Source organism: Corythoichthys intestinalis, chromosome 16 (genome assembly GCF_030265065.1).
Source record: "Corythoichthys intestinalis isolate RoL2023-P3 chromosome 16, ASM3026506v1, whole genome shotgun sequence".
Lineage (NCBI taxonomy): Eukaryota > Metazoa > Chordata > Actinopteri > Syngnathiformes > Syngnathidae > Corythoichthys > Corythoichthys intestinalis.
Genome location: NC_080410.1, coordinates 35,520,310 through 35,538,922, shown reverse-complemented (window position 1 = coordinate 35,538,922; position 18,613 = coordinate 35,520,310). Strand labels below are relative to the sequence as shown.

The 18,613-nt window shown below is 40.0% G+C and overlaps 1 protein-coding gene across 5 annotated transcripts in view; it reads left to right on the top strand.

Moving 5' to 3' along the window:
* The window catches only part of LOC130904358 (disintegrin and metalloproteinase domain-containing protein 11-like), a 50,487-nt gene that overhangs the window by 8,742 nt on the left and 23,132 nt on the right, over positions 1 to 18,613 (top strand). For all 5 annotated transcript variants that reach the window (XM_057817077.1, XM_057817076.1, XM_057817075.1 and 2 more), the window contains 11 exons: positions 2,433 to 2,509; positions 2,626 to 2,692; positions 7,277 to 7,359; positions 7,446 to 7,509; positions 10,611 to 10,671; positions 10,875 to 11,053; positions 15,701 to 15,772; positions 15,842 to 16,008; positions 16,072 to 16,156; positions 16,238 to 16,328; positions 16,417 to 16,468. In XM_057817077.1, coding sequence (XP_057673060.1) covers positions 2,433 to 2,509; positions 2,626 to 2,692; positions 7,277 to 7,359; positions 7,446 to 7,509; positions 10,611 to 10,671; positions 10,875 to 11,053; positions 15,701 to 15,772; positions 15,842 to 16,008; positions 16,072 to 16,156; positions 16,238 to 16,328; positions 16,417 to 16,468 — 998 coding nt within the window. The remainder of the gene's footprint in view (positions 1 to 2,432; positions 2,510 to 2,625; positions 2,693 to 7,276; positions 7,360 to 7,445; positions 7,510 to 10,610; positions 10,672 to 10,874; positions 11,054 to 15,700; positions 15,773 to 15,841; positions 16,009 to 16,071; positions 16,157 to 16,237; positions 16,329 to 16,416; positions 16,469 to 18,613) is intronic.

The following is an 18,613-nucleotide window of genomic DNA, read 5'->3' as shown; positions in this document are numbered from 1 at the left end:
TTTTATGGGATATTTACACCAGAAGACATGAACTGGGAACAATTTATTTGACAGGGGCAACGTAAGACTGTCAGAAGAATAAATGAAGCACCATGAAGCTTTGAACCAAATAGCTGCAAAGATTAATTGCTTCGAAAATCTTAATTTGGCCACCACTGCTCCCTTGGGGGAAACAGTCAACCTCTGCTGCCACCTGCTGTCAACACCGTTGTTGTCCAACGTGCATCCTAGCATGCGTTGCAGCGCTACAGATGTAAATATCAAAATTCATGTTCTGTGCTAATTATTCCTTCAGTTACTGTTTCATTTCTTTCATTAATTGCTAGTTATGGTATTTGGTAACACTTTATTTGAGAGTGGCGCCATAAGACTGTCATAAGACAATTATAATTATGACATGACACTGTTATGAGCATTAATGAATGCTTATAACAGATTTCATTGAGTGTCATCCGACTAATGATCTCACTTTTGAATGTATGTAAAATATCCAAGCTGGACATAAATGGAGTTAGTGACATAATTTTCCGGATGACACTTAATGACATCTGTCATACGCATTCAGTAATGACTATGATAGTGTCATGTAGACATGTCCCGATCGGCATCCCGATCGAAATCGGAATCAGCAAAAAAATATCGGACATGCCTTTTTTAAATATATATATATATTTTTTAATTAAATCGTTTTCTAATTGTATTTAACGTTACAGACATAATATGTTACACTCATCCAGAGTCTTTACTTTAGGCTTAAGGTAGGGTTATCAAATTTACCCCTTAAACGGCGGTAATTAATTCTTTTAAAAATTTATCATGTTAAAATATTTAACGTAATTAATGCATGCGCTGCACGGCCCACTCACTCATTGTCGCGTTCAATCTGTAATGGCGTCGTTTTACCTATATATAGCACTAAAAGGCAGCGTAAAATGAGTAGAGTGAATTTTGGCAGTCTTTGTAGCCTTTTTTTAATTGGTTAAAGCCTTACAATCCCTCTCCCTACGATTAGAAACATCGTTGGAAGCAATTTGGGGAAGAAAGGTAGTAATTGATCTTTTTCTTGACACCCTGTGTTATTTCCCAACGCAGAGAAGATATATCAATTGGTACCACTACGCACAGTCATGGGTGCACTTCCCATCATGCATTTGGGCAGAACAGATGGCTACAGTTTCATTTACTGAAAGCTCAACAAATACACTAGATGGCAATATTTAGTCACAATATACAAAGTCACATTTATCCTTTAAGAATTACCATGCCATCTTGAGGATTTATTGTCATAATAAACAAATACAGTACTTATGTACTGTATGTTGAATGTATATATTCGTCTTCATTCATTTTTTTCTTAATGCATTGCCAAAATGTATATGATCGGGAAAAATTATCGGGAATGATTGGAATTGAATCGGGAGCAAAAAAAAAGCAATCGGATCGGGAAATATCGGGATCGGCAGATACTCAAACTAAAACGATCGGGATCGGATCGGGAGCAAAAAAACATGATCGGAACAACCCTAGTGTCATGTGATAATTATGACGGTCTTATGATAGTCTTATGACGCCACTGTCAAATAAAGCATTACTTATTAACCCGAATACATCAACTGACAAGCCGCACTGGACTATAAATCGCACGATTCAAAATGAAGGGGAAAAAGTAGCGGTTTATAGTCCGAAAATTACGGTCGTTCAACCTTGGTTTTGTTCGACAGCTTCCCACTTATGCCCGGACAATCATACATGATATAATGACTAAAATCAGCAATGTGGAGATCAAAATTTCCAATAAACAGCGTTCCGGGATTGAAGCTTCAGCCATAGGATGCTGGGATTCACTGTTTTACATTCTGGACAATTAATGTAGCAACTGAGAGTGTTTTTCTCCTAAGAAAACAAGCACTTTTGCTTCCACATCTTTCTTGACACGTGTAGGCGTGACAGCATCAAGACTGTCAGTCTTCCTCTTGTGAGGAACATGTCTCTGCAGCTACTCGACACTTCTCTGAGCAATGTGGCATCTGAGCAGCATTCGCCTGTGCTTTTTGACCCACTTAATCTGAGAGAAACCCCCTGGAATGTCATTGCGCACGCAGGCAGGCATCCTCTTTTCGTGTTTGCGTGCCTTGTTTGCCGTCGTACAGCATCATCCGGGACGGCCGCCCTACCGGGGCTCCCGGCGGCTTCATTTATTTAGTACCGTGTCGAAGTATGTCCCCATTAATTATGAAGAGCGTCCGTGCGAGTGGCGAGGCTTCGTCAGAGCGAAGCAATGCCGCCTGGCTGTCGAATACCAGATGCTTTCAAAGCGCTATTGATTCCTTGGGGTTATTCAGGTCACTTCGCAAGTGTGACTCATTCAAGTAGAAATATTTTGTTGCCAGCACACTTATCATTGATCGATTTTGTGAATTTACTTTTGCTAGGCCGTCCACCTGGCGCAGAGCAGTTTCTGGGTGGAAGCTTTCGGACGTGCCTTCACACTGGACCTGGAGCTAAACCAGTCAGTACTGCCAGTTCAGCTTGTTTGCACGGATGCGTCGGTGCTTTAATTGCTCCAGATGTTTGGCATTAGCACCGGTACACAGACATGTAAACAGACGTGTGCTTTCTTTGCAGTCACCTGCTGTCCTCAGACTACGTAGAGCGCCAGTTCACACCGGAGGGACGACCTTTGCAGTCAACGGTAAGAACCGCAAATATTGAATGAGGCTAGAGTCTTTGGCTAGGTTCTTAAGCTGGCCTCAATGCACAAATCCGATTTTTTAAAAATCATATCTGTTCTTTGTGCATGCCTATAGACTCTACTCACCAACGTCACAGAATGACGTGTCACTGTATCCAGCCGCCATATTGTCCGTCTCTGTTTAGCCCTATTCTCAATGGTTTCAATTAGTCGTTCAGTTTATAGAGCAATTCATGGAAGCCCCGGTGCTTTCAGACGCTGTAAACTCATTGGATGCGTTGCATAAAAGGCGTTATGTGGAAAAGCTTCAGTCTATCCATTCGCCAGATCCATATTTGATGCCTAAATCGATATTTTTCGACCCGCTGTCTTCGCCCTCTCTGCCTGACATCTGCTACCCTGATATCTACAACTATCTTGTCCTCACAAAATCAGCCTATTCTCATGAAAGTTTGAAAAACTTTAAGAGCAGCACTCTAAGCAACATTACCCCGTGTGACCCTTTACTTCCAATTTTCCAAAATGGCGACAATCAATAAAAAAAAAGTTGACTGCGATGGCCGACGCTTCAAGGATAGGTGGATATTGGACTATTTCTTCAATAAAACGCGCAACAACTGTGTCTGCCTCATTTGCAAAGAGATAGTCGCTGTTTTTAAAGAGTTCGATGTGACGCGATAATATTACCGAACAAGACACGCTGACATGTACGACATTATAGGGAAGATACGCAGCGAGAAATTATAGCAACTTGAAGCTAATTTAATTTCACAGCAGCAGTATTTCGCAAGAGCCCGAGGGTCAAAAGAGAACGCCACAAAGGCGAGATTGTTGAAATTATGAATTAAAAATAATAATAATAAAGCAAATGTGACACACAGAAGTTACTGTATATTCAGTTACTGTAATTAACCCGGTTAAAAATTTAAATAAAACTTAAAATAAAATAATTAAATAATTATAATAATAATATAATATAATATAATATATAATATAATAATAATAATTAAAATAAAACTTGTGACGTCACCTCCCTGCGACATCAACAACGATAGCGACCTACTAGTTAAAATAATTTTACAAATTTTATTAAAACTAAAAGATTAAGAAGGGGTTTAATATCAAATTATTATAACTGGTATTAACATTTATCTTTTAAGAACTATGTCTTTCAATCTGTGGTTCGCTTTAAAGTTTGTGTTTAAGCAGACCAGTCATTAGCATACGGCTAAAAGAAAATGTCCCGCAGTTTTCTCCATTTCTCCACTGTGATAGCATCAATCTTCCATTAATGATTAAAATTTGGACCAGAATTCTGTTTGTAGGAACACAGGGTTGCTGACAAGTTGTTTTGAAGTGTAAACATGCCTCATGGCGTTTTCACATATTTTATCATCTTTAAATTTCCTCAAATTTGAAGAAGGAAGAATAATGGCTTTTCTTGATTTAGTTGGATTTCAAACATCATTTTCAGCAGTCTTGGAAAGTTGGTCAACAGCGGAGCAAAGACAGTCAAAAGTTTCATTTTCCCATTTTTGACCCCAGAGTCTGGTTTTGGTGGAATAGCTCCCATTTGAATAAACACAAGGATAATCAATGGTGTACCGCAAGCAGCACGTCACTTTTGCTCATTAATATTCATGGCGTTAGCAATTGTTGCTAGGCGGGTCAACCTCCAGTTTTTCCCTAATAGTAAATGCATGGAAATAGTGTACGATTCAGTACGAATGAGATGTCTACTGAGCTAAACCGACCAATTCTGTCCAAAAATGATGTCCCTGGTGCCAAACTCAATGGTAAAGATGTGGAAGAACATACAGTACAATTGTTCAGTTAAACAGATGGCTTGAGTGTCAAGGCCTGAAAAAGATAGGAAAAAGAGCCGACCTGATCCAGAGTTAGCTTTTTTTTATCGACACCTTTTTCTTGTGTGCATTGCCTTACGCCACTGACAATGACATTCTTCTGTTTCAACGATCTTTTCTTTACCACCATATGCCCTGTCTTTCTTATATATTATATCCTCTGATTGTGTTGCGTCTCTGACCGTTCGTGGGGGCAATTTACATTGCTATCTTTGTGTAGCAATTGCAAATGCTACCTAGTGAAAGCCAACGAACACTTTTAATTTTTTCATTAATAATAAATCTTAAATCTATAATTTATTTACACTTCCGCTTTACTGAAGTTGGTTTTTTTTTAACAACCGAAAAGGTAACAGTGGCAGTCAGATACCATTTTAATTTTTTTTAGGTCATTCATTGTCAGACAGAAGCAGCACAGCAAAACGGCACGCTAAAAAATAAGTGAAAATATCAAAATGGCTTACCTCTTCAACTTCTGAAATGTGAATGGCTTCACCTTGCTGGCGTTAAACTGGTCTTTTGGACGTCCAAGCAAGTTGATCACATTTTTGGAGTTTTTGGTTTCGGGAAACGTGTGAAGAAAACATCCTTCATATGTCGTAATGTCCAGAGTCGTTCTACAAGTTCCATAGCAGCAGTGTTTGATCGGCATGTTCTTTTTTGAAAGATTACCAGAGAAAACAAGCAAAAATAACATGGATTGTATTCGAGGGTGTGTCTATAATGACCCACTTCCACGTTACGATGGCGACGTCAGGGTCTAAAAATAGCATTCGTGCGCTACGCTATTGGTCCGCTTTGGTGAACGACTAGAGAATTTGGATGTGTCCGTCATTTCAGAAGTACCGTAATGGCCCGAATATAAGACGGCCCTGATTATAAGACGACCCCCCTTTTTTTCAAGACTGAAGTTTGAAAAGACTTTTTGAACACCAAATTAATTTTTATACAGAAAATAATTACAGTACATCTGAAAAAAATAATTACAACAATATATTTGAGAGAAAAGGCATGTTATTTTGCCTCATTCAAATCTTAATATCTGACCATTTAAATATGTAAACTAAAGTGCAATCACATTCGTAAATGAATGGCTCCTGGTTTTTGAAATGTAAATAAACCAATCTATTGTGATAAAACAACAAAATTGCAATAACTGCATTAACCGTCAAAGTGAAGTCTAACTGTAACTGTAGTCTTGAAAAAAATCTGAATAAGGAAAAACATTGCAATAAAATAATGCAAACTGGTTAAACTTGAGAGTAGCTGAGATCTGTCATGACAGAACATCGCTTCAATGATATTTGGCGCCATCCAGCATCGTGAATGGGTATAACGCCTAGACTGCGAATATAAGACAACACCCACTTTTTCAGTCTTATTTCAATGCAAAAAACATCGTCTTATATTCGGGCCAATACGGCATGTTAATCAGTATCCTAGAAGTAGCTTTTCATGTCAAAAAAGTCGTCTATGGGTTAGGCTTTTTGCTGGTCAGTCGTGGTATGCTGTAAAGACATCAGAGTAATCTGATTGGACAGTTCTTTCCTCTACAAAGCTTAGAATTTACAATCATTTGCTTCCATATGTACAGGTGTATCTAAAGAAACGGCCGCTCAGTTTATTTTAGGCTCCTGTTGGCGCTGTGGGATATTTTTACATGTTTTTGATGCTTTTAATTGCCATGGTTTGTCCTATTTTTGGAAATACTTCAGAAATAGCCTATTGTGCTTTTGGATGAGCTTGTACGTATGCTCAAAAAGCAAAACAATAAATTAAAGGTATCTTCATCTTCTCCAAATAACACACAAATGGGGATTTCAAGCGTTAGCCGGAGGGCATGCTAATGTTTGGCTTTGCGGCCTAGCGAGCTTCCCGGCCGATCTGCCTCCATCCTCCTGACCAATGGCGAGTCTGTCTCCATAGCGACCGGTTAGCTCAGCAGCGTCATTAAGTTCTTGGCAGCGCAGGGAAAGACAAGGGCGGGCGGAGGGATGAGAAGAGGAAAAACTGGAGGAAAAGCTCTCCCACTTCGGCTGCAGGGAGAGAAGGAAGGATGGATGGAGGGAGAGAGGAGAGGAGAGGATAGTGGGAGAAGACGTCCCGCATGGAGGCCAGATTGTGTCGCCGCTTGATGGAGCGTCACGTGACGCTGCGGGACGTGGGAGGCGTGATGCATTTGGGGACGTGCGTCACCCAACCGGGTCTTTCTTTTGAAATGGAGCACCTCCATCCGAGGAACGCGACGGCGGCCTCGTTGCCCCAAAATCATCATAATTTCAGTTGAAATAGTATTGTACTCATGTATTACACGTATTGTGTTAAATGGTTTATTTCCAAGTCAAAACATTACCTCAAATTTGATCTTTACTATATTGTTTTTCATTACCCTATTTTTTTTTTTTTTTTAAACATCATGTTAGGAAATCTGTTTTGCACTTCCTTGACGATCTTCGGACAAATAGTGATGTGCAAAATGACTTTCTGTGTTGATTTATTGAAGAGCTCCTTCCAGGAAGGCCTCCTTCCACCTCACTTATTATTCAGGGACGAACACGGGACACAAGTAGGTCACAAACGCTCCCGTAGTGGGATGTTTTTTTTTTCTCCCTTCTTTTTCTTTACCTCGCAGTTGACCTATCACGACAAGCGGTGAAATAGCCGAGTGTCTTTGAGTATCACAGGTTTTTTGAAACCTCATACTTTTGACTGTCCGCAGGGAGGAGAGCACTGCTACTACCAGGGAAGGTTAAGAGGTGTGCCAGAATCCTGGGCAGCCCTCTCCACCTGCCATGGCCTGTGGTGAGCCCCCACCATCCCCCATTTTGACCTTTTATCCACTTTATTCCATTATTCATCTTGTTTATAGCCCTTTTTTTTGTTCCAAGTGGGATGTTTTCAGACGGAGTCTATTCCTACCAGATTGAGCCTGTTCACAATGACAGCAACGAGGTAAATAAAAGTCAAGGTTTCATCCCCCCAAAAAACAGATAGCAACTTGTGTGCATCCTAGCAGAAAGAGTCTTGTTTAAAAATAAAATGGAAAAAAAACAGAATTTCCTTTTTCTGGTATGTAAAAATGGAGAAAACCTAAAAGTTAGTAATTCTAGGGCGTTTTAGTCGCCCTTGGTGTCGCCAGCTTGGTGAGATCGACCCTTGAGAGCTTAGTGATCGAGTCAACAATGATGGCCACTTCAGAGCTGTGTACAGTGATACCCCGACATACGATGACACACGATCTTTTCGACATCCGACGTACAATTTGTCACGCAATTTGTTTCTACATCCGATGACATGCTCGAAATACGACGTTTTTTTTTTTTTGGTTTTGCCGCGATGACAGCATGTACAAACAGATTGCAAAGTGCCATGTGCGACTCGTGTTTGAGGTTGCTGACACTGCTGCGGTCCGTTCATGCTAGCTAGTAGCATGCAGGCGCTCTAAGCCAATCAGCGCATCCATGCACGCTTTCTCAGCCAATCAGCGAATCCACGCAGGGTCTCTCAGCCAATCAGCGCATCGTTGTCATAGAGATGACAACAGAAGTGAGAACATGGAAGATAAACAGTGGGGAGAACAAGTATTTGATACACTGCTGATTTTGCTGGTTTTCCCACTTGCAAGCCATGTAGAGGTCTGTAATTTGTATCATAAGTTCTCTTCAACTGTGAGGGACGGAATCTATACAAAAATCCAGAAAATCACATTGTATAATTTTTAAATAACAAATTTGTATTTAACTGCAATAAATAAGTATTTGATACTTTACCAACTAGTAAATATTTCGGCTCTTAGTGTTTTTTTTAAGAACCCCTCCTGTTCTCCACTCATTACCGGAAGTAACTGCACCTGTTTGAACTTGTTACCTGTATAAAAGACACCTGTTCACATGCTCAAACAAACAAACTCCAACCTCTCCACAATGGCCAAGACCAAAGAGCTGTGTAAGGACATCAGGGATAAAATAATAGACCTGCACAAGGCTGGGATGGGCTACAGGAAAATAAGCAAGCAGCTTGGTGAGAAGGTAACAACTGTTCGAGCGATTATTAGAAAATGGAAGAAGTTCAAGTTGACGGTCAATCTGCCTCGTTCTGGGGCTCCATGCAAGATCTCACCTCGTGGGGCATCACTGATCATGAGGAAGGTGAGGGATCAGCCCAGAGCTACACGACAGGACCTGGTCAATGACCTGAAGAGGGCTGGAACCACAGTCTCAAAATAAACCATCGGAAACACATTACGCCGTCATGGATTAAAATCCTACAGCACACGCAAGGTCCCGCTGCTGAAGCCAGTGCATGTCCAGACACGTCTGAAGTTTGCCACTGACCATCTGGATGATCCAGAGGAGCAATGGGAGAAGGTCATGTGGTCAAAATTGAACTTTTTGGTCTAAACTCGGCTCGTCGTGTTTGGAGGAAAATGAAGGACGAGTACAACCCCAAGAACACCATCCCAACCGTGAAACATGGAGGAGGAAACATCATTTTTTGGGGCTGCTTCTCTGCCAAGGGTACAGGACGACTGCACCGTATTGAGGGGATGATGGATGTGGCTATGTATCGCCAGATCTTGGCTGACAACCTCCTTCCTTCAGTGAGAGCCCTGAAGATGGGTCGTGGCTGAGTCTTCCAGCATGACAACGACCCAAAGCACACAGCCAAGGGAACTAAAGAGTGGCTCCGTAAGAAGCATCTTAAGGTCCTGGAGTGGCCTTGCCAGTCACCAGATCTGAACCCGATAGAAAATCTATGGAGGGAGCTGAAAGTCCGTGTTGCCCGGCAGCAGCCCCGAAACCTGAAGGCTCTGGATAAGATCTGCATGAGCCCAGAAACCTGAAGGCTCTGGAGAAGATCTGCATGGAGGAGTAGGCCAAAATCCCTGCTGCAGTCTGTGCAAACCTTGTCAAGGACTACAGGAAACGTTTGTTATCTGCAATAGCAAACAAAGGTTTCTGTACCAAATATTAAGTTCGATTTTTGTGATGTATCAAATACTTACTATTTCATGCATTTAAATGCAAATTTATTATTTAAAAATCATACAACGTGATTTTCTGTTTTTTTGTATTAGATTCCGTCCTCACAGTTGAAGGGAACTTATGATACAAATTACAGACCTCTACATGCTTTGCAAGTGGGAAAACCAGCAAAATCGGCAGTGTATCAAATACTTGTTCTCCCCACTGTATGACTAAAAATGAAACAGAATTTAGCAATAGAATAGTCGCGCATAGCGATAGATCCGCGATTCATACAAATGACATATATGTTGAAAAAAAAAATTTTTTCTCTCGTTTTTTCGTTCGTCCGTGGGTCCGCAGAGAGGTGTGCCATGGTCCTGTTGTGGACCACGCTCCGCTAATTGAGGACCCAGGGTCTAGCTGATGGACATATTCCGGTCGTATTGTCAAGCCAGTTCACTGACGCGCACTCCGCGCTCATAATTTCAATGCCAAGTGGCACCTTTTTTCACCACCTGCACTAACCATCTTGTGACCCATGTTGATTTCTCTCACAAGAAAATTTGCAGTGTGTCCGTCTTTTCCGGGAAAACAATGAAATTGCGGCGCTGTCATAATATTGTCATATTTCGAGCGTGTCGTCATACGTCGGGACAAATAACGAGTCAAATTTTACGTCGGCTGTCGAAAGGATCGTATGTCGATGTACCACTGTATAAATACATTTATAAATTGATACAATGTTAATAGAAGCAAATTAAAATGGACAAAACAGAAATACTGTACACTCTTGTCATGGTACTTTCAATGCTCTGAAGTTGAAGTTTTTTTTTCATAGTATTTAATTAATTGCATGCTTGCATTGACGCCAATAGACATCCAATTTATTCAAACTGTGAGGAGTAAACGAATAAAGGAACGTTCATTCGCCCCTCCCAGTCAAAATGAATTGGACGTCTAGCACCGTCAATGGCAGCCAGTGAGTTAAATTAGTGTCCTTAAAAAGTGAAAAAGTTTTTGATGGATACTAGTTCTTGTCTGTCCCTTGAATATATTTTGGGTTCCTCTGATTGTATTGTTTTATAGGAAAATCGCCCCCACCTGATCCGCAGGATGCCAGATTTCAAACTCTCCCCTCATTGCTCAGGTAGGCAAGAACAAATATCGTGCGCTTGATTTAAAAGCATATGAAAAAAACTCATGTATGAACCTATTATGTACTATTCCCTTTTTACACTTCCTTCCACTTCGTTCCTGCGTACTGTACATAAAACCTTGTCTTACCGAGGCAATAATAACTTTCTTTATGACTTTGATAATGAACTACGATGTTTGCGCATGCGTGGAAAGGCTGCACAGAGGACAGCAAGTTGGATGGTGGAGATGTTGGCGACGACCAAAGCGGGACCCCGCAGCGACAGCAGGATGCTTCGGGGGCGCCCAAGCGATCCAAGAGGTTCGCTCGCAGACCCTCCGTGCAGACCGAGACCAAATATATCGAGTTGATGGTGGTCAACGACAATGACATTGTGAGCGTTCCAATCCCTTCTGTTGATTTTAAGTCATTTGCGCTGAAAGAGTTAATGGCAGATTTCTTATATGATGTTTTAGTCAGGTACTTTATGACTGTGCATAAATTGCGGTTTCATATCTGCTTGAATAATATTGTATCAACGTGAGACTGAAATTTTAGTACGGGAGTCCAAATACATAAGACATTTTTGTGTTTCAGAACTTGTTAGCTTAAAGTTCGTATGACAGGATTAAAAAAGTCTTAAATAGCATTATTATGTGAATTAGAATCATATTTTGAGACGATACGACTATATACAACAATTTGGCAAAGCGCAGATGACGAGAAATTAGTCTTTTAATCCGCCATTTAGCCACGCCTACCATTATAGGGCTCTAGCGTCACCAACAGGAGGATGATGTCGGCAGGGTCATGGTTTCATCTGATTTGAATTCAGCCCGAGGAAAATGCGACGTAGAGAGCCTCAAAATGTCAGTTTCAGTCTCTCTACTGCAATATTTTTACAGGATATTCTTTTTATCAAAGTATTTTTCCCAATTGCTAAATCAATGATATGGTCATTACAAATAACAGTCTTGTGCTAAATGGAATATGAAATAATGAAAATTTATTCAGTACGACATGGCAAAATTACTCCACAATGGTCAAAATTGTCGACTTCACCTTTACTGTCGCACCTCCCGAACGATATTTTATTAGTTAGTCCGGCTTTTGTTACTTCCCTGCCCCGGCTTCGGAGAATGTAAACAAACCAAGAGGCGTGACAGCTAGCCGACATGCTAACCTGAACCGAGTGGCGTCTCAAAATCTGATTTTCGCTGTTCGAAGCGAAAAATCACAAAAAACATGGCGGCGGGGCGTTGTCTTCGCCGATCGGCAACCCTCCCGGCAGCGAGCAAGTTCACCTGATGCGGACAGGGGAGCTCGCCGGGGAAGCAGCTGGAGAGTACCGGCCGACGTAGTAGGAGCGCGTAGCTGCCACATGGTCAAAACGAATATGGCGTAAAATAATGCTTTACTGCACGGCGAAGACGTAAACAGTGAGAGAGCGGCGTGCAGTTGTTGTGCAGCTAACGTGGCAGGATGTGTCTGAGAAGAAGTTTTCTACATGTCCGTCCATGATCAAACGTAAGTAAATTGTCCTATTTTAAAGAAAGTGATTTACTTTGTAATCGCTGAATATGGCGAAAACACTTAGGTGACTTGAAGTTCCATTCTGAGACCCCCAATTTGTCCAAATTTCAAAATTGTCCGATTTGCACATGTGATACATCATTGGAAAGCTTAAAATCTCAATTTTCTGGGGGGAGAAAAATTTTGAACAGGAGGGCATTAAAAAAAAAAAAAATTTAAACAGCAAAACCCTAACTGGAGTTGAGAGCACGCGAAAGCAGAATTAAGGACGCCTTGATTTTAATGAGATATTATCTTGTACTTACTTTGTTTTGATCCAAAAACTCCATATAGCATGAGTGTTAAGACACAGATGTGAATGGCCACAGCTGGATTCTTTCCAGGATTTTATGGGTGAAACATGGTAATATAACAAGGGTCGTGATGCAGAAATCGCAGACGTCAAGGAGTAATCGAGATTTTCACTTTCATATATTTACCATTTTAAATGTTTTTTTCCTATTTTTATTTGTTTGGATCGATTATTTATCTTTTAGAATATTGGGGAAAATGCGACAGTAACGAAAAAAATACAATTAAGTGATGGTAATGAGGTAGATATCCGTGATTTTTTTACAGACGCCAAATTTTTCATTGTGATGTAATTTGTTTAAAACTTTAAAATATGCCAGTAAATAATTTTTTAAAGTTTGTTTAAACGAAATATTAGACATCAATTAATGATTCTAAGCTAAAAATGACAGACATTTTGAATAATAAATATTATTACTTACCTTCTTTTTTATTCTTTTTTACCAAAAAACGGGCAGTTGGTCGAAAACTACCTGACCATTAGAATGAAAGTTACGCTATTGTGTATTGATACAAAATACAACATGGCGGTCATCACAAAACAAAGAGCTTTTTAAGTTGAAAATTCTTGTAAATAAATGCGTACATCCCGCAATTTCTATGTATATGAACTAGGGCTGTCAAACGATTAAAATTTTTAATCGAGTTAATTACAGTTAAAAAATTAATTAATCGTAATTAATCGCAATTAATCGCAATTCAAACCATCTATAAAATATGCCATATTTTTCTGTAAATTATATATATATTCTGTAAAATAAATTGTTGGAATGGAAAGATAAGACACAAGATGGATATATACAATGGGGAGAACAAGTATTTGATACACTGCCAATGGGTTTTTCCATTGGCAGTGTATCAAATACTTGTTCTCCCCACTGTACATTCAACATACGGTACGTAAGGACTGTAGTGGGCATTTCACTCTACTGTCATTTAAATCTGTCTATGCTGTCCTCACTCCGAAGCGTCTACTTTTTCCAAAGCTAGACAGCTAGTGAACGACGCCTTAATAATTAGACTTCTTCCTTTTTCATCTGATTTATTAATAAAATGGCCTCAAACCATTGTCCTCTTTAGACCGTCGTAAAACGACAAAAAAAAAGTACACAAGCATTGCATTAGCAACAACGTTAGCTTAGCACGCTATACAGGTTCACTAAACATGAACAAAAAGCGTCTCATACAAAAAATATAACATTTCGCTTACTAACATAATATGTACATTCTTTACAACAACCATACTTACGGACAAATCTTGTCCAAGGATCATATTAGCACAACATTATCAGCCCGAGACGTCGTGCAGCCATATTGAACTGGCAAGAAAAAAATAAACCATTTCGCAAAGCGACCACAAGAGTTCGCTGTTACAGCACAAAAAGCCTTGCTGTAAAACCAAAAGGCAGAATACTGTCTGAGCGGGACATGTGCGTAATTGCGTCAAATATTTTAACGTGATTAATTTAAAAAATTAAATACCGCGCGTTAACGCGATAATTTTGACAGCCCTAATATGAACATAAAACAGTCTAGATTCTTGGTTAAAAGCAGAACACCGGCCAGTTGTCAATAACTTTATGTAAATATTTCAAGCTAAAGTTACGCTATTGTGTAATCCAACATGTCGGACGTCACAAAACAAAGAGCTTTTTAAGTTGAAAGTTCTTGTAAATTAATGCGTAAATCATACAATTTCTATAGATATGAACATAAAACAGTCTAGATTCTTGCTTAAAAGCAAAAAAAACGGGCAATTATCATTCATTTTACGTATTATTTCAAGCTAAAGTTACGCTAATTTTATCCATTAATTTCTTTCATATAATAACTACCTTGAATCCTCGACCAAATCACTCTTGAGACACTCCTGCCTGCTTGCGTGCAATAAAACTTTCGTCCTTTTTCCACCTAAATCCGGCATTTGAATAGCAGCATTTGTTTGAGTTTAACACAATGAAAGCCAAATGCTCTTCCTGCGTCAGCCCCCAACGGGTAGGCAAGGCGCAATGTCTGTAGGAACTGTCTTGTCAACTGATGGTGAAATTTATGAATTATTGTATTCTATATATTATTTTTTTATATAATTGTAAATTAAAACAATGTTAATAAATGCTAAATGAATGTTATTAAAAGTAATAAAAACAGAAATACACTCTAAAGTACATTTTTTTTGGATAGTATTTAACTCATTGCACACCATTGACAACAATACAAGTTCAATTCAATTAAACTAGGAGGACTGATCATAAACACTTATCTTTCAGTGCCATTGACGGCGCTTGACGTCCAATCCATTTTAAATCCATTAAGTTCTGTCAGTGGCAGCCAATTACATAAATGCCATAATTTGTGCATGAAAGTGTTAAATAAAAGATAATATTACCGTATTGGCCCGAATATAAGACGGCCCTGATTATAAGACGACCCCCTCTTTTTCAAGACTCAAGTTTGAAAAAAGACTTTTTGAACAGCAAATTAATTTTTATCCAGAAAATGATTACAGTACATCTGAAACAAACGATTATAACAATATATTTGAGACAAAAAGCTTGTTATTTTGCCTCATTCAAATCTTAATATCTGAACATTTTTTAAAATATGTAAACTAAAATGCAATCACATTCGTAAATGAATGGCTTCTGGTTTTTGAAATGTAAATAAACCAATCTATTGTGATAAAACAACAAAATTGCAATAACTGCATTAACCATCAAAGTGAAGTCTAACTGTAACTGTAGTCTTGAAACAAATCTGAATAAGGAAAAACATTGCAATAAAATAATGCAAACTGGTTGAACTTGAGAGTAGCTGAGATCTGTCATGACAGAACATCGTTTCAATGATATCTGGCGCCATCTAGCATCGTGAATGGGTTTAATGTCTAGACCGCGAATATAAGATGACCCCCACTTTTTCAGTCTTATTTCAATGCAAAAAACGCTGTCTTATATTCGGGCCAATACGGTAATAAATATTATTAAGTAGTGAGTTGTACATTCATTGAAGATTGACTCAAAAAGGTGTTTTTTTTAATTTTTATTTATTTTTCATTTTTTTGCTGTGGCTATCCATTTAACTATACATGTGTACGTTTCTTTTCTGCGTGGGCGCGCGCGACGTAGCATCCATCTGTGCCCGTTTTGTGTCCTCACAGTTTGTACAGCTGCGACGCTCCGGCAGCCACACGAAAAACTTTGCCAAAGCAGTGGTCAACATGGCGGACGCGGTACGTGGTTTCGTTCGCTAGACGCTTTTCACGTAACAGGTCATTGATCAAATCAACGGGATTCCGCAGCTCTACAAAGAGCAGCTGAACACAAGGATCGTGCTGGTCGCCATGGAGACCTGGACCTCAAAGAACATGGTGCCGGTGGTGGAGGACCCTCTGAGCTCGCTGCAGAACTTTATGAAGTACCGGCGGGACAACATCCGCGAGCAGAGCGACGTCGTCCAGCTTTTCTCGTGAGTAGACGGACTTTGAGAACGTCTGCGTTAACTGACCGTTTTTCTACCTCGCGCTTCTAGAGGACGCACGTTTCAGAGCGGGCGTAGCGGGACGGCCTACACGGGAGGAGTGTGTTCCACCGCCAGGGGAGGCGGCATTAATGAGGTCAGACATCTATTGCCATCAATGGCAGGAAAACCTTAACGATGAATTAGGGAAAAAAAGCTGATATTTGTCCGACCTTAGTATGGGAATGTTGGTGCCATGGCCATCACTTTGTGCCAGAGTCTGGGCCAGAACATCGGAATGAGATGGAACAATGTGCGAGACTCTGCAGGTGAAAAGTGCTCCTTGTCCACTTCATCTAAACGCCTTTGGATCGCATAAACCTGAACTCATCTTGTTTTTGTTTTTTTCTTTCACAGGAGACTGCAGGTGTCCCGACACCTGGCTAGGCTGCATTATGGAGGAGACTGGGTAGGATACTTAATCAAGATAGATCAGGGGTGTCCAAACTTTTTTCTCCTAGGACCGCTTTCAGAAAAATTGACTTGAAGTCCTTACACTTTTTTTTAACATACAGTAGGTTGGGAATCGGCCCAAAAACATTCAAATTTGAGTATTATCTCAAAGGCTTCCATTTACGGCCAGTGTTTTCACAGATTACAGCTTTACTGTGCAAACTTCCGAATTACCTCACATCTCTCCTGTCATTCAATTCCAGTGACTACAAAACACGATCATCCAACTACTTAACCCTAAACATTCCATCCACTCGCACTAATGTTGGCAGAACTGGCTTTAGCTACTATGCTCCTCTTAAATGGAACAAATTGCAAACCACTCTTAAACTACAGTCAATCATTCATCTTGGTGATTTTAAATCTCTTTTGTCTGATGTTTTTACTGATTAGTGTCACTGTTTCCGTTAGTGTATTTTGTGTTGTTTGATATTTGTCAATGTTTCTTTGTGCTCAGGCCTCTCATGTAAAAGAGATATTAATCTCAATGAGACTGCCTGATAAAGTAAAGATAAAAATAAAAAAAATTAGTTGATGGAGCTGTTTTCAGCAACCATTGACTTGTGCTTATCCACTCAGGAGCCCTGAAACTAACAAGTAACTGACAAACCGCATGATATTTGTTGAAATCAACTCCACCGACTAATTAAACCCCGCTAACTCAAAGATTAAGCCTATTGTAAAAAATTCTGAACTTCGGGTTAGGGTTAACAGCATATCAGTACCAAAGTAAAACAATGCAAATTGACTGCGCAATAATCAACAGCACACAAATAAATTGTGCAATAAGCACAAAGGTGGGGGCAGGCGCGAATGCGCATGCACAACCCGGAAGTACGCCGCACACACACGCGGTCAATTTGGCCACAAAACGTGGCGGCGACTAAGCACTTCACACTCAATCGGACTTACAACACATCCCAAAGATGCTAAACGAACATGTCACCTCACGGCATAATTGTGCAACACGAATATGATGTAAACAATGCTTGCCGACTTGGAGCAATGACTACCTGCCATTGCTGCGGCAACGCTACGAAACACCCGTGTATGTAGCGGCTTCAACCTATCTCTGGAACCTTCCAGAATGAAGGAAAAATACTTCATTCATGGAGGCACACAGATCAACATCAACACTTAGCGCGTGTGACTCGAGACCAAAACAGGAAGTAAATTTGAGCGTTTACCATGGAAACAAACCTTTGGGAACCTTTCTAACATTTTCTTTTCAAAATGCTCTTCATACATCATGACAATCTTCATTCTACAAACATTTTGAGGCACTAGCAAAATAGTAACGCACAGACGCTAAGGAAACTAACTTTAATCAGACTGGTTTTGAAAAATGAACGCGTTAGATTACTTTCTTTCAGTAACAAGCGATCAGATTACAGTAACGCGTTACTTAGTAATGCGTTACTGACAACACTGTCGACGGCAAAACCCGTCCAATCTACAGTGCCCTCCATAATTATTGGCACCCCTGAAAAAGAAGTGTTTTTTAGCTTCTAAAATATATATTTTTTTCAAATAATATGGGACCTTAATGGAAAAAAAGAGAAAAATCTAACCTTCAATACAAGTGCATTCATTCAGTGGGGAAAAAATCCCACATAAAGAAAAAATTATTTGACAACAAATAATGTGTGTCACGATTATTAGCCCCCCTGGTGTTAATACTTTGTACAACCCCCTTTTGCTAACAAAACAAGGTCTGGGGACTTAGATGGTCAGGGGAGGAGCTAGATCTTGGTCTCATCTGACCAAAGCACACGGTCCCAGTTGAAGCCTGGGACCGTATGTATTTTTGTGTGAGACCAAGATTGAGCTTTTTGGCAACAAACACTCTAAGTGGGTCTGGCGTGCCACGAAAGATGCGCATGCTGAAAAGCACCACATACCCACTGTGAAGTATGGGGGTGGGTCAGTGATGCTGTGGGGCTGTTTCGCTTCCAAAGGCCCTGAGAACCTTGTTAGGGTGCATGGCATCATGAATGCTTTGAAATACCAGGACATTTTAAATCAAAATCTGTTGCCCTCTTCCCGAAAGCTGAAGATGGGTCGTCACTGGGTATTTCAGCAAGACAATGACCCTAAACAT